This window comes from Xyrauchen texanus, chromosome 20 (genome assembly GCF_025860055.1).
Source record: "Xyrauchen texanus isolate HMW12.3.18 chromosome 20, RBS_HiC_50CHRs, whole genome shotgun sequence".
Taxonomy (NCBI): Eukaryota; Metazoa; Chordata; class Actinopteri; order Cypriniformes; family Catostomidae; genus Xyrauchen; species Xyrauchen texanus.
Window position 1 is genome coordinate 29,204,789 of NC_068295.1, and position 16,159 is coordinate 29,220,947.

The 16,159-nt window shown below is 37.5% G+C and overlaps 1 protein-coding gene across 5 annotated transcripts in view; it reads left to right on the forward strand.

Annotated features, from left to right (window-relative positions):
• LOC127661143 (solute carrier family 4 member 11-like) overlaps positions 1–16,159 on the forward strand; it is a 123,964-nt gene that overhangs the window by 43,709 nt on the left and 64,096 nt on the right. For all 5 annotated transcript variants that reach the window (XM_052151728.1, XM_052151731.1, XM_052151730.1 and 2 more), the window contains exon 2: positions 9,435–9,485. In XM_052151728.1, coding sequence (XP_052007688.1) covers positions 9,435–9,485 — 51 coding nt within the window. The remainder of the gene's footprint in view (positions 1–9,434; positions 9,486–16,159) is intronic.

Here is a 16,159-nt window from a genome sequence, read left to right on the forward strand (position 1 = left end):
AAGAAAAACATATTAATAGAATCAACTATAACCCCCATTCCCCTTCTGTCACTCACTTGACGTTGTGTCGAATTAAGTGACACAAGGGGTCTTCCTTGGGAGCCTCACGTACCTCTGAACTTGAGAAAAGGCCAATGAGATATTGGCAGACAGAATTCAGACAGAATGCCATACATACGGGTATAAAGGGAAGCGGGCATGCGTCTGTCATTTAGATTTTTTCTTCGGAGCCGAGCAGTTGTGCAACAGCAAGCTGAGTTCACCTCTGTTCTGTTCACACCTCTACTGGCAAGAAGCACTGCGTTTGGATCTTTCAACGCATTTTCAGCTGCCGTTATCTCTCTCTGCACGCTGTGCAGTCCACGCCCCTGGGTGCTTCGACACCGTCGACGACTTCACCTAGCAGTTTTTGGCGGTGAAAATGCAGACGGAGACAATCTCCGACAACATGCCGCGGCATCGCCAAACCAGCATGCCCCGTGCCCTGCCAAGGAGGTCTCTCTGCGGCTAAATAAAATAAATAAAATAAAAAAGGTGAGCTTTCAGCAGTCAAAATGCACTTTAAATAGGCCTATATTAGAATATCGGCATATTATAATGTTTCTGAAGGATCATGTGACACTGAAGACTGCAGTAATGATGCTGAGAATTTAGCTTTGATCACAAATTGCATTTTACAATATATTCAAATACAAAACTGTTCTTTTAAATTGTAAAAGAGTTCACAATATCAATGTTTTTACTGCATTTTGGATCAGATAACTTAAAAGATTACTTAGATTTAACTTAAAACTTGATTTTGATCATTAAGTCTCCTCACATTCATTCTCTTTCTGTCACATTCCTCATTGATAGGCCCAGGGGAGGGGTCTTTGTCTCAGGTGTGAATTACAATCAATATTAATGATAGTTCACGCCTCCTCGCATATGACCTTTCTAACACTGTCTTACAAAAGTTCAATTACTATATTGTTTTGTATGAATGAATGATCAGGATGGTTTTCACATCATTTTATAGCAAAAACTCTAGGCTACAAGATCCAGTTCTCAAAAGGCTTGTGGACAAATGCTAAGTATGTGTTATATGGCCTTATTTCAATGACTTAACATTTTTTATTTTTTTTTCAAAAACCATGCATAAATGTTATTTTCTCAAAAATACAAACATGTACACACACGTTGCTCACATATTATTGTAGCCCAGTTTGTGCTAAATACAGTTTTATCAGACTTTAGCCATTCATGTGTTTTTAAGCAACTGAAAAAAGCACAAATGTCAAGACATGTCAAAACTTCTCCAGGGCCCAAAACACCCTCAGACCCCAGAGGGTAAATGTCTCCAGAGCCCGAGGATTTTGAATTCTTTGACATATTGTCTTCCTAGAACAGCTATGGAACAGAGGGTATCGAATCTCACCGGTTTATGTCATTAAAAGTGTTAAAACTAGCAAAGTGCGCAGAGGTCGCCGTTAACACGTCCGATCCACGCATGGTGCATGACGTGACTCGGAAAGGCCTTGTTGAGGAGAGAGGTCAACGGAGAATGGTCAGTGGTTTGAGCTGACAGAAAGGCTACAGTAACTCAGAGAACCACTCTGTACAATTGTAGTGAGCAGAATAGCATCACAGAATGCACAACATGTTGAACCTTGAGGGGGATGGGCTACAACAGCAGAAGACCACTTTGGGCACTTTATTAGGACCATAGTGTTCCTAATAAAATTCTCAGTGAGTGTTAAATGGTTAAAGAGTGTTTTTAGGCATGCATGATGAGCAGTGGAGTGCCAGCAGCTTCTTAAGACATCTCTATTTTTTCAATATAGCACATCACCAAGTGCTTTACTGCTTTATTTATGTAACTACATAATAAAACTACTAAGTAGATACAGTTTCTTTAAAACATTATTAGGGATATGAATCCTTGGGTTGATAGTGAATCGATTTGATTCATGATTTACTGTTTTTTTAATCATTTTTTAAAGTGATTTTTGTAGATTCAGAGTGTTTCAGTTCGATTTGATACACTATTCAATTCAATTTTAATTCAGATTTTTTTTATACAAAGTTTTAGTTTTTAGTTTTTAAATTCTTCCCCTAATATAGCTTAGGCAGTAAAAAGAAGAAAAGCTACTTCAGAAAGTTTATTGCACCAAATGTAACTTGAATGAAAACACAATACCTGTGAACTACCATGAAACATTAACTTTGAATACAACAAATAGTGCAATAGATTACTTACAATGTGAGATGGTAGGGTTAGAAAAAAAAAAGAATGCATTAAAGTAACATAAACTCACTACTTTTTGTTACTTTTGTAGAACCTCAAGGTCACATATGCAAATAAAGAGAAGAGAAAATAAATATGAATAGCCACTTTCACAATATCCAAATTGTTGGATTGCAATTAATGGGTAAATTGACCACATCTGCTATTCACACATGCTAGGGTTGTGCCGACAAACGATTATCTTGGAGATCGACGATCAGTCTGATCACCAATAGCTGATGCCTTTGACGATGTCAATAAAATATTTGGCTCGTTTTCCCATTAATGCATTCAATTATTATTATTATTAGGCTATTATTATTATCAAATTAATATTACAAATAATTTGCCACATGGTGTATAGACACGCACTTGAAGAAACACACTTTATTATATTATTAAGAGCATATGACAGAACGTTATCTATGTCTATGTACGAACACCCATGTAAAAGGTTCTTACTCTTCTGAATTTTTTTTTTGCTGCAAGAACAGTATCGCATATGAGTCTTTGGTGGAAAGATGGAGACTGTGACTTGAGTTGAAGAGGCGTGGCATTAAAAGTTTAGCTTAACTTTGAGCACTGATTCTGCATCTCCATTATCTCCACTACGAGATTTCCTCTTTATTTGGCTCTAAAATATTAAATAATTTTTATATCCTGTCCAATTTAATTAAAAACATTTTTGCTCCAGAGTAACTGAATCATCTCTGTCTTATATCAGTTGGTCCTGACCTCATGCATGCTCAAACCTTTAATCTTATGACTCTTTTCACACATAGCATCTGGACATAGCAAATCTGGATTTTACAGGTAATGTTACAACTGCTGGCTATTTCAGGGAAATAGACAGAACTTAATTTAACCATATTTTCGAAGGAGTCGTGTTTACACATGACCTATTAACTGAAAATTTCAGTTAATTTTCTGGAAAATGCTGTATGTGTGAAAGCGACTAATGATGACTAGGTTGAAAAATAGTTCACCAAATAATGAAATTTCTGACATCATTTACTCACACTCATGTTGTTTCAAATCCATAGGACTTACTTTTTGGTGTCTTAATCACTTCACTTTCATTGTATGGAACAAAGATGCAATGAAATTAAATGGTGACCAAGACTAACTTATTAACATATTGCTTAACATCTCCTGTGAAAGAAAGTCATATGGTTTTGGAACAACATAAGGGTCATTTTGGTAACAGAAGTTTCATTTTGGGTGAACTATATTCTTTTAAACTGCTAATATCTATAACTGTAGTAATCTGTACTTCGTAATCTTTGCCAGAGCATGCAGTAATAATAATGCTAGGCTGGAAAATCATTCTTGGTAATGCGCTTATTAATGTATGAATAATCGTACGTGTCAGACATATTATGTGAACAGTTGTTTTGCATCATAGCTGTTACCATTGTGTATTTCTGCAAGGTTGGAACACTGTATTGACCAATCATCATACAGAAACTGTGTACATGTTGAAATGCTTTGCATAAAATGTAGTATTCAGTCATAAAGATCTGTTTGCACCATTGTTGCAAAACTGGTTGCAGAACTTAACATATCGTATTAAGGCTTGGTGTCGTGAAAGAAGCTGTGAGATCGAGTGCCTGTCTTGTGTGACCTAGCACCTCTGCGATGAGCTCATTTAACTGTGTTAGAGAGTGTACAGCTTTACTATACACTTTTACACCAGGCAAAACTACTTAAGATACATCAGCTGCACACAACAATACACTCACACTTGCTCTGTTGTTTCTTCTCCTAACTCTTTTATCTGCATATTTACATAACTTACCAGAGAGTTCAACCATCCCGTCTGTAATATTCTAGCATTTTCAGTCTTGTCTAAAAACAAAACGAATGAGAAAGACAGATACAAATAAAGGGAAAAGAGGGAGAGACAGACACTGATATATTTGATGTGTTATGCTCTTCATATTTAGTATGGAGCCGAATAGATGCAGAGGCTGCTTGTGGTTTTGCTGCACACTAACCACATACATGAGTATTTCTTAACAACCAGACCACCAGGCTCTAAAGAGACAACCCTCTCACTGCTCACTGGTGCAGAGAGCCTGAAATTGCCTCCGTGTGTGTATATGTGTGTGTGTGTGTGTGTGTGTGTGTGTGTGTGTGTGTGTGTGTGGTAAAGGGATGGACTCACTGGATACTAAGCCTCTGTATGTGACTCACACATTAGCTTATCTCTGTAGTTGAGCAGAATCTAGATATGCTATTAAATGCACATGCAAAACCTGATCCGAACACACACACATACAGACGTTTGTATGTATGGTTTATGATGACTCCACAGATCTAATGGTTTTTATACTGTACAAACTATATCCTTTTCCCTACCCCTAAACCTAACCATCACAGAAACCTTGAGGTATTTTTAAATAATAAAAAAAGAAATTTAGTTTAGGATGTTTTTTAAGCCATTTGAATTACGAAGACACTTGAGGTGTCCTCATAAACCATGTTTATAACATAATAATTAACAGCGTGTAACCTTAAAAAGTGTCCTCGTAAACCATATATACAAAAACAAACACACACACACAGAGTAAAGCAGTTATTCCAACAGGATTCTCCTCCCATACATACAAAATTAGATACAAAATTTATATTAATAATAATAATTGTTAAAATTGTTTTTGTTATTATTATAAATATTAGAACACAAAAGTGATATATTTCTGTGAAATCTTAGAAAAGTAATAAAATCCTAGAAAAGTCAAGGAAGTTTCTGGAGTTGACATCAGCTTTTTAATGTGCTCCTCTTCTCCTCTTTCCACAATTCGACACTAGGGGACTTCTTGAAGGCCTCGGTTACCTCTCAAAGGACAATGAGAAATTGGCTGACAGAATTTGCGTGTCCCTCCCCCGGACATACGGGTATAAAAGTAGTTAATCATGCATCTGTCCATTCAGGTTTTGCACTGAGGAGACAAGAATAAGGTTTGGCCAATGTAGTGGCTCGGTTCAGCATTGTGGCCAGGGGGACACAACGTCTCATTCCCTCCATCAGGGAACGGAGGTTACAACAGTAACCAAGACGTTCCCCGTCTGTCGCTCACTTCGACAATGTGTCAAGTGAAGCGACAGTAGGTCGGTCACAGAGCACAGTTCCTGCAACATGTCGGGTCAGGACTACCTTGCATAACTTTAAAAGCGCATCATGTGCGCAATAAGTAAATGTCATATTCACTATACACTCTATGTACAATTAGTTTGAAAATGTGATTGCTAATGTGGACATACTGTCCGTGGTTGTTGGACTACTGTGTGCACTGTTGTTATTTTCTATTTCCTTGTGCATTACTATGTCATATGTGCAAAAATTACTAAAATGGGAGACTAAACAGTAACCTGGAGAAACTGCTACCTACCATCTAAAACACACAAAATCAAATTCTGTTTACAAAGTTAAAGTATTTGTGAAAGTTTGAGTAAATATAATGCTATATTACAGGTTTATTTCCATTAATTTTGTAGCCAATTTATGTATATGTAATTTTCTATTATATTAAATTGTGTGATATATTGGCATTAAATCGGCATATCAGCCACACTGCTCTCTGGATATTGGCATCAGCCTTTAAAAAATCCATATTGGTCGACCTCTATTTAACCCATACAGGACATCCATCCATCCATCGTCAACCGCTTATCCTGTGTACAGGGTCGCAGGGGGCTGGAGCCTATCCCAGCTAACATTGGGCGAAAGGCGGGGGACACCCTGGACAGGTCGCCAGTCCATCGCAGGGCCCATACAGGACAACATAAGAGAAAGTTGTGTGCTTTATTTATTATCTCCCGGCTCACAGTTTTTTTCTAAAGTTGGATAGCAAGTGCACATCAGAAATTATATTTGCAGTGCCACTGCTTAACAGCCATGCAGGAAATACGCAGTAAAGACCTTTTCTGCCAGCTTTTGCTTCCTGTTTGCCAAGACAACACTTCCTGTGTTAGCAATGACGATTAGATATTAGAGAGTAGTGCCACAGCTCCCTAGCTGGTGCCAGGTATAATCTGTTTGCTCCAGATTTAGCTTATCACCACTGTGTTGTTCATGTTTCCTTGCATTAATTTGATTACCAGGAAAGGGTCAATCTTTTTCAACATCTATTCACCACTGAAGAAAATTGCTTTTGTTTAGTCTCTGTACTCCCTCTTATCTCTCTTTATCTCTCCAGTCTGGCTATGATCATGAATTGTCTCTAATGTCTCTAAGTAAAGAGTGTTACTTTTTTTTCCCCATGCAGAATGTTTGATTAAAGACAAGACAGAAAGGAAAAATCCAGAACAGAAATTAAGCTAAAACCTTTCTATTTGAGTCTGACTATGTTTTTAAAACATAAAAGAATAAAATAGCAATAGTGAATTAATTATGATATGTCTTCACCAACATGATCACACAGGAAGCCTAAAAAATAACTTTGAATGTACCCTGAAATCGTCCCCATATGGCCTAATTACTGACAAGCGGCATCCCCATCAATCAAGCGTTTTTCAAAAATCATTTTTTCATCAATTTGAACATGTTCATCTGTATCTCAACTGATAGCACATTGTGTGAACAATCTCTGAGACACAGGTTCTGATCCCTTGGAAACCAGGAAGTAATTGCATTCACAATAGTGAGTGCAGTCTGGAGGTTGCATTTTCCATTTATGATTATATTTTTAATTCACTGATGGGTAGGTTTGGGGAGTAGGTTAAAAATTATTCAGTCCTGTTGACTGTATAATGCTATTTACTAATAAAAATACAAATCGCTTTTTGCACCAGCCTGTGGACATTTCATCTCTGACCATCTTCAGCAGCAGAACTTTCGACCTTCTGTCACCGAATTCACTGTAGTTGGGTTTCAATCCAAGATTCAAATAAAATATCTAAAACTTATATGCTTGCTTGAGGTGAATAAATATTTTATTTGATAAGAAGACTTAAGACAAATAGAAAAATAGAAACACATTTAATGTATTTTTCTATATTACTGTAGTGCATTTACTGAATAATTACTATATATTCTTATAGATTTTATATAAGAATGAATATATAAATCTCAAATGTTGCAGACTTAGATTGCATTGGGAATTGGCCATTCCAAATTGGGGACAAAAAGGGGAGAATAAATAAATAAAAATAATAAAAGAGCCACAGTGGCTTCAAATTCCCAAATCTTCAGATTTTGCACATCAATTAATTTGGAACTTGGATCATGTTGTTTTTGTAAGTCGGGCTGTATTGCTTGTATTTGCTTTTAACACGTCATGTCTGGGTGAGGATTTAAATGTACCTTGCCTTTGTTTGATCTGTTGTGTAACAACAGCAGGTCTGTTCTGCAGGAAACCTTTACTACAGTAACCCCTAAAGAGGAAGTATAATGGCTGAAGTCATACCTGTCCCTAGCCCTGAGTGATTTAAGGCTGAAAGAACCACATCGCTACTTCCTCTATCCATTCTTCTCACTTCCTGTGCACATCTACAGTCAGCATGTGTGCTGCATCTGAGGTGAAAATAAGCATGCAGTAACATTGCATTAGAGAAATATCTTCAGATCAGACTTTATGCCAGGGGTTGTTAAAGGTTGGTAAAACCGACCCTTAGATGGAGGCAGCAGAACTGAAGTACCAAGTGAAATGTCAGAGCTGGGGTAAATAGCACGTAAAATAGGTACCCTCTGGAGAGCCTGATGGCATGGCTGGACTAAAGGTGTTTTGTGTCTGGGGATGGTCCTGACGAGAACACACATAGACTACCAAACAACAACTGTGTCATCACCGACTTCGAATGGCAGGGAGGGAGAGAGTTGTTTTTGTGCCTACCTCACCATCCTATGCTTCTTTCAGATTTTGCTAGGACAGCTATGGCAGGAACTACCTGTTTGTTGGATTAAAAAATTTCTACAATTGCTGGTTTGTGAAGATAAAAAGGTTGGGTTGTAAGCATCATATGAAATCATGCTTTAACTTGTCACTACACACAGGTTTCCTGTATGAGAATTCTCATTCTCCTGTGGGAGAGGGACATTATACTGTGACCTTGGAGCTTTTATTTTCATCACAGACACCATTTTATTTGTTTTCAATTGAAAACAAGACTCATATTTTGTGTGACTGTCATATTTTTGTGTACCTGTTGTGTGCCACTGAAAAATATAGAATACTTCTTTCCACAAATTTCCAGTGGACAAAAATTTGAAGTGATAACGACTGCACATATATTGCTTGCAGCCATGTTTTCGCCTCCTTTAAGAAGTAAGCCATAGAGGTTTAAAACAACATGAGGATGAGTAAATGTTGACAGAATTTTCCTTTTGGGTGAACTACCCCTTTAAGTGATCTGCCAAAAAACGTGATTAAAAATGGTGAAACATTTTTTACAGTACTATTTTTCTGTCTTGCAAATTATGTAAAAACAAACCTTGTTTGACTTACCATTCTCAGCTGATTGGAGTGTCATATTAGCTTTATATTCAGAGACAGACTGTTTCCTGCTCTGACGCATTTTGCTTTTATACATTTTACAGAATATTATACCACAGCAGCATGTGTTTTTGTACTGTCACTGAAGAGAAATTCAAGGCAAGCTTTCATGTCAGTACGTATGGCTGATGTAGCCTTTTCAGAATGACAGAACGAAGATATGTGCAAGTTGTGCATGTCTTTTCAGAAAATGTTATTGTGTGTTTATTATTTTCATGCCCTGAAATGAGTGCAGAGGTATACTTATGGATGCTCACTGTAGGAATAGTGTTTCTCATTTGAGGGGGTAAGTGAGTAAAGAGAAACCTCAGTCACGGCTGACTTCACCTCATAAATATCCCCTTAAATGGCACCAAATGAATTTAGGCTACAGGTGTGGGAGTGTGTGTGTGCTGGCTCCATGTGCATGTGTGTTTATATCTCTATGTTCTGGCTGTGCTAGAAATTAGTGCCCAGCTTAAGGGCATGACTTGTGTTTAAGGCAAATATGCAAATATGCATCATATTCACATTTGGATATGTAAATAAAAACCTGTTAGGTCATTTACGTCCCATTCTGTAATAATCAGAAACACATACTCATCGTGTGTTATTTAACAAGCACATGCACATTACTCACACACACTTTTTTTTATATCTCTTGTTAATTGTGGGTTAAATTTCTCTTCCAGAGGCTCTCTCCTCGGGGATGGCTAAGAATGGATACTTTTATCAAGAGATGGGTAAGTACATTTTTGTAGGAGTTGGTTTGTGTGTGTTTGTTTGTTTAGCACATAGCCAGGAGGAAAGGTGTGAAGGTCAAGCTGGGAGTTAAACAGAGGAAGTAGGAAACTCCTTCCTGTAATATTTAAAGCATGTCTTCATCGCAGACTTGCATGACAATTCAGATTGTATTATTGCTTAGGGCTGGGGAAAAATATAGATTTTCTGATTAATCACAGTCCTGATATAAATTCTTAAAATCACTAGATTGATCTTTTACTGTGCTCATTATGTCAACATCCAGTCTGACAACCACTGGTTGATCTCATTGACAGGCGAAAAGGAAAAGTAAGTAGATAGAAATACATTACAATAATGAGAATCTTAAAGACCACTTTTTATTTCCTCAATTCTGTACCTGCACGCTTTCTGAGTGATTGAGAAATGGTGTGGTAAAACGGTAAAAATACAAATAAACATTCTGTGAAAATTTCTGTTTTGGTGAGGTATTCATGTAAACACAGTCAGTCATGTTTTAAGATTTGTGTCTATAGTTTTGCATCAGTCTTGAAGGGTAAATGCAGCATAATAGACCCGCTGCTGTCTAGTATGTTGTTTTATATTAATCAAACAAGAAAGGAAAAAAAACCAAGAAAGAGAGAAAACCACTCACTGCTTTTGGATGCATAACATTAGTAGCATTAAAAAGTATTTATGTATTATAATTATTCAGTGAAGAGCAGTAATGTCAGTAGTTGTATGTTACTTTCCATGACTATTTTCAATTACTTAAAGCTTAATTAAATACTTGAAACTGCTGTAAAAAAAAAAAAAATCAAAACAACTTATTATTGTGTTCTTAATTTGTATCATTAGGGGCCAAGCACTGAACTTGTCGTAGCACCTACTGGATCTGTTTTTAGACAAAAAAAAAACTCTAGACAACAGGAGTTGTGGAAAATTACATGTGATCTAGGATAATTTGAATAGCTTAATACAGTGGATGTCATTGAAGAGATGGCAGTCTATCCCTCGCAGCCTTTTTTTTTATTCCTGTCTATAATTCAAAGAAGGTGCTACTGTTAATAAGGTCTATTTTTTTCTTCACAAACTCTATAGCGCCACCACCAGTTAAAAAATTATTTTCTTTTGCACATATCATTTGAACTGTTTGTCTTAGAGAATTTTTGTAATTACTCTACTCCTGATAAATCTAATAATGCCCCTTACATGAAAACTCTGCCCAAACAATGTTCAAAAATAGTCTCCAGGCCGAGCCGCAAAAAAACTTAGAATTATTATTGTTCTTCTTCCCCATTCTCCCCAATGGGAGTTTAAGGCACCGCTATTAACCATACATAGGGAAATTATGAAATTAGGCACACTGATACAGGAGGATATGAATAGCCCCCAGAGCAGGTTTGGGGTCTCCAGGCCAAACTTTATAGCTCCACCACCAGCTCAAAAATCACATTTCTAATTGTTTGGTCTAGAAACCAAATCCTTACTTTTTTTATTCTCTACATGGTGATTTTAATATACCACTTAAATTGGAACTCCACCTATTACAGTGGCAACCATGTTGGATTGTGAAATTGTTTTGCTATTCCTCTTGAAAAAAAAAGTCTCATATGATCTTCTGCCACACACAAATTCTGAACTGAATTAAAATTATTAAATTAATACAATTTTATTTTGACCTTTGTTAAAAATGTTACGCCAATGAAAAGCTGACTGGCAACCGCTCTGTATGGTTGTGTTGATTCTCTGCTTGCTATGTTTATTTGGCGTGGTGCAGTGACTTGTGGGCTGAACTGTGGAATGGAAAGGTATAAGTTCGATCCTGTCCTGGGGTGACATAAGTTGTGTGGGTTTGCTTTGTACATAATTTCCACTCTATCCTTTGTTTCATGCTTACAACGGTGCAGTTGGTGCCATTTCTTCTGCGCTTGAAGCAAAATGTTTTTGGTGGTTTTTGTTTGTTCTGTTGCTTGCAAATTGTTTCTCTGTTCTTACTTTATTAATGACTGTTTACATTTCTTGAATAATTACTTGAGAACATATAACAATGTTTAATCAAATTAATTATTTTTTAGTTGTGTTATAAAGAGAGATGTCATTTCTGCTTTTAATTTATCTGCACTAGGCTTCAATGCAGCAGAATTTGAGGTAAAAAATGTGTCTCACCTGTGCCTGTAAACAGTCTATAAAATAAAATTATTTGCCAGTGAAAGTAAAACTTGTGGCATGCAGAGAATTCTCAAGTGTTCTCTATCATGTCATCATGAAAATCACTGTTTATGCCATCTATGTTTCCTGGTTAATTTAAAGGGCCTTCTGTTTAAACATTCATAATTATAACAAAGAATGGGGGATTAGTTAATTTGTTAATTTGTTAATTAGTTAATTTGTTCATGAAAAGGCTCATAGAGAATCAAGCACTTATGAATATGATCAACTACGGTGCTTTGAGCTTGAAAGAGCGAGTGAGTAAAGGAAAAAAGGGGAGTATCATCGTCGGGAAGAAGAATATATTCTCACCTGCTCACCGTGGGTCCAGGGCTGGTGGAGTCAATGAGCACACACATGGATTAACAGCCCTCTCTCCTCTCCAGCTTTACATAGAGAATAATAGAGGAAAGGATTAGTGAATAACTGAATATATGAGGAGAAAGATATGGAACCGATAGCCACTCACTTGCCACATTCAGCTTGGGAATGGAGAACAATAATGAGTTGGCATGTGTGAATAAATTCAGCTACTCTGGCTACACAATCACATATATGGAGTATTAAGCCATTAGAACATTTCTTATTTAATAGATAAATTAATGAAGCCTTGTTGGATTTAAATTGAGTAAACTATATTTATGTGAAAAAAGCAAAAAACTGTTAATTTAAATGAATGGATTAGATGTTTATTAAATGTGTAAATTAGGCTTATTCTGGGTAGAGTAGACGACAGTGGTAGTTATGTAAGAGGGCATAAACAAATAGGCCTAAATATACAATACTGAACATACAAAATGTGACATTTTAAAATTTATATTTTTGTATCAGTGAAGGTGTATATTTTGTATATTCTAAATGCTGTGACTGGTTAGCAGCATTTTTAATCAACTATGGCTTTGTTTAGTTTGCTTAATATGTCTTGTGGTGTCATGTCGAGTTTTTATCCTGCATTTTAAATGGGACTGTGGCAAGGAAAATAATTGAGAACATAAAGTTGCAATATGTAAAAATATTCATTTAATTGAATATTGGCAATTTTGCCTTGTAATGCAACTTCCTAGGTTTAAAACCTGTAGGCTGATTTTCATGCGAAGGGAGCAGTTTGCTTTTGCCTGGAAAATTCAAAGGATGTGGAGTTTATGCGTGCTCCCTAGAGCCTTGCCTCATTGCTTCCACTATTCAACAGCGACGACAAACCATAACACTAGGTAGCGTTATCTTAGAGATGGAATCCAGCAAATGTCACAACGACTGGGGGGCAGCGTGTACTGCCCAAGGGAGACGCGGGTCCGCCAGTAGGGGGACTGTACCACAGAAAATACACACAGGGGGATTCATCCATGAAGGCTCATTCTGTGGAGCACCTATTCCAGTACAGGGTAATTAGTACTCGTAATGGGTCTAGTCGGGGAATTCCTCTGCAGATCTTTAAGTGCCTTGGCCTGGTGAACTTGCAGGAGGGCCATGGCATGTAGGGTGGAGGTGGCCTGTTCGGTGGCACTGTATGCTTTGGCGGTCAGTGATGACGTCATCCTACAGGCTTTGGAGGGGAGCATTGGGCGATCCAGCATTTTCCAGACATAGGTGGATTGCAACCGCTCTGTCCACCTGGTGGACCTCAGAGTACCCGTGGGCCACCCCACCATCGAGGGTAGTGAGAGCAGATGAGCGAGGATGTTGGTTGCGAGCAGTGAAAGGTGCCCTCAGTGACCTTGTCAGGTCATCATGCACCTCTGGGAAGAAAGGGAACGGGGGAGGGGGGGGCGTGGCTGTGTAAGGAACCAATCATTTAGCAATGAGGGCTGCGGGGAGGACGAAGGGTTCCAGTACAACCCCACACTCGCGGCTGCCCGGGCAAGCATGTTGGCCATCTGGCCATCAGCCTCAGACTGGGCGTGCCAACCCGAAGTCTGCTGTCCAGTCGAGTCTTCCGTGTCAGACGCTGGGAGGCAAGCCGCTCTCACCTCGAGCCTGGACGGAAGTCAACGAGTGTCCCAGGGACTGCAACGTTGCAATGGTTAACCCTCTGGGGTCTGAGGGTGTTTTGACATGCCTTTTTTCAGTTGCTTAAAAACATATGAATGGCTAAAATCTGATAACACTGTATTCAGCACAAACTGAGCTACAATAATATGTGAGCAACATGTGTGTACATGTTTGTATTTTTGAGAAAATAAAATTTATGCATGGTTTTTCAAAAAATACAAATTTTAAGTCATTTAAATAAGGCCATATAACACATACTAAACATTTGTCCACTAGCCGTTTGAGAACTGGATCTCGTAGCCTAGAGTTTTTGCTACAAAATGATGTGAAAACCATCCTGATCACTTATTCATACAAAACTATTTAGTCATTTAACCTTTGTAAGACACTTTTAGTGTTAGAAAGGTCATATGCGAGGAGAGGTGAACTATCATGAATATTGAGTGAATAATTCACACCTGAGACAAAGACCCCTCGCCTGGGCCTATCAATGAGGAATGTGACAGAAAGAGAATTAATGTAAGGAGACTTAATGATCAAAATCAAGTTTTAAGTTAAAAGAAGTAATCTGACTATACAGTTTCTTTACATAAAGACTTAATTTTAGACCTACACTACCATTTAAAGGGGTCATATAATGCCATTTTTGTACAAGTTAATATGAATCATTAGGGTCTAAATGAAAACTTTGTAATATACTTTTATTAAAAATTCTCATTAGTATTTTAAGAAAACACTAATTTTACCTGCTCAAAAACAGCTCTGTTTTCAGCATGCCGTTTCAGTGCATATGACTTTAAATGATAATGAGCTTTGGTCACCCCGCCCCTCCGTTAGGGTTAGCGATTTGCAAAGATTAATATAAAGGTTAATAAAACGTTACACTTACTTCTGGAGGTGCAGAGGGAATATAAATAGTTGGTACCGAATCTTTTTTCAGCAGCAGCTTCTTGCAAAACCAGCTTTATACTGACCCTCGTTTATAAAGCAGTCTGGTGAAAAATGATTCGCGCAAACATGAACGCATTGACGTTGCTCGTGGGGAATATTCCCATCGTAAACAAAACTAGGCCACTGCGTCTTCAGCGGTTCAGATTTAGGAACATCAAAATGACTGCTGTGTTCGTTATTACACCGAAGAACAGAAAACCACAATCACTTAGGCGCCATTCTGCTCCAGTGTATCAACAATGACGACGGACTATGATTGACAGCTCGCTCACGAGCGAGGGCGGGTCTGTGTTGAAACACTGCTGTCAATCAACAATCCTGGGAGGGGCGTCAGACCGTGTGACGTCACACGGTCGAACGGCTCGATTTGAGGCAGGGGAAAATATATAAGGAGATTAAAACAAAAACACTGGATGGATTTTTATCATAATAGGATGGTTGTGTACAGGCACAGCCAACACACATTTCAGTACAATCAACTTGAAAAAGTGCATGTACCATTATATGACCCCTTTAAAAGAAGTCTCTTCTGCTCACCAAGGCTGCATTTATTTGATCCAAAATATAGTAAAAACAGTGATATTGGGAACTCTTTTTACAATTTAAATGAACAATTTTCTATTTGAATGTATTGTAAAATGCAATTTGTGATCAAAGCAAAATTTTCAGCACCATTACTGCAGACTTCAATGTCACATGATCCTTTAGAAATCATTATAATATGCTGATTTTCTAATATGGGCATATTTACATCACATTTGACACATTTACACCTGAACACATATTTGCAAGCACAAGCTTTGTTGATGATAATCAGGCAGCATAAACATTAGTTAAAATAGAATCTAAACATTCATATTATTTTTATAACATATTACATATCATAGTTATACCATACAGCATACAATTTAAATGCCGGCTTTAGCTGAAACAACATTTACATGTAAATAAATCTTGCCTATTAGGACAATACTCATTTCAAAACTCTGAATCCTGGTTGGCAAGTCTGGAAACAGTCCCAGTTGTAAAATATGTACATGTTTATATAAAATAGCATATCAACTAATATCTAAGTAACACGAAATTGTATCCTCGGCTGGATCAAGTCACTCTTCATAATACAAACGTTCATCGTCCCGCACTTCGTCACTATTCAGGAGCTTCCTCACACTGTGTATCGTGCCATCTTCCAAACACGCAGAAAAGTGAATGAACTTGATGCTTTTTAAGGCACAGTCTGTGGCGTTTACCATTTGTACTGATCGCCTCAGCACATTACCGTATGTATTGTGTCTTCTGCCCGTGGGTGTGATCACATTAGGGATAATTAGCTGAGCCAGGAGAATTTGTACACAGCTTTGTTTCATACAGATTACATTGCAGGAGAATATTTGTTTTAAATTTGAATTGTTTTATTTAAAAGTAGTCATAGTTTCATGTTTGTGTGATAAGTATTCGCGGAGTTTCAGTTTCATTTTTGTGACTTGTTTCAGAAATATGCTTGCGAACACAGAGATAGCTGAAA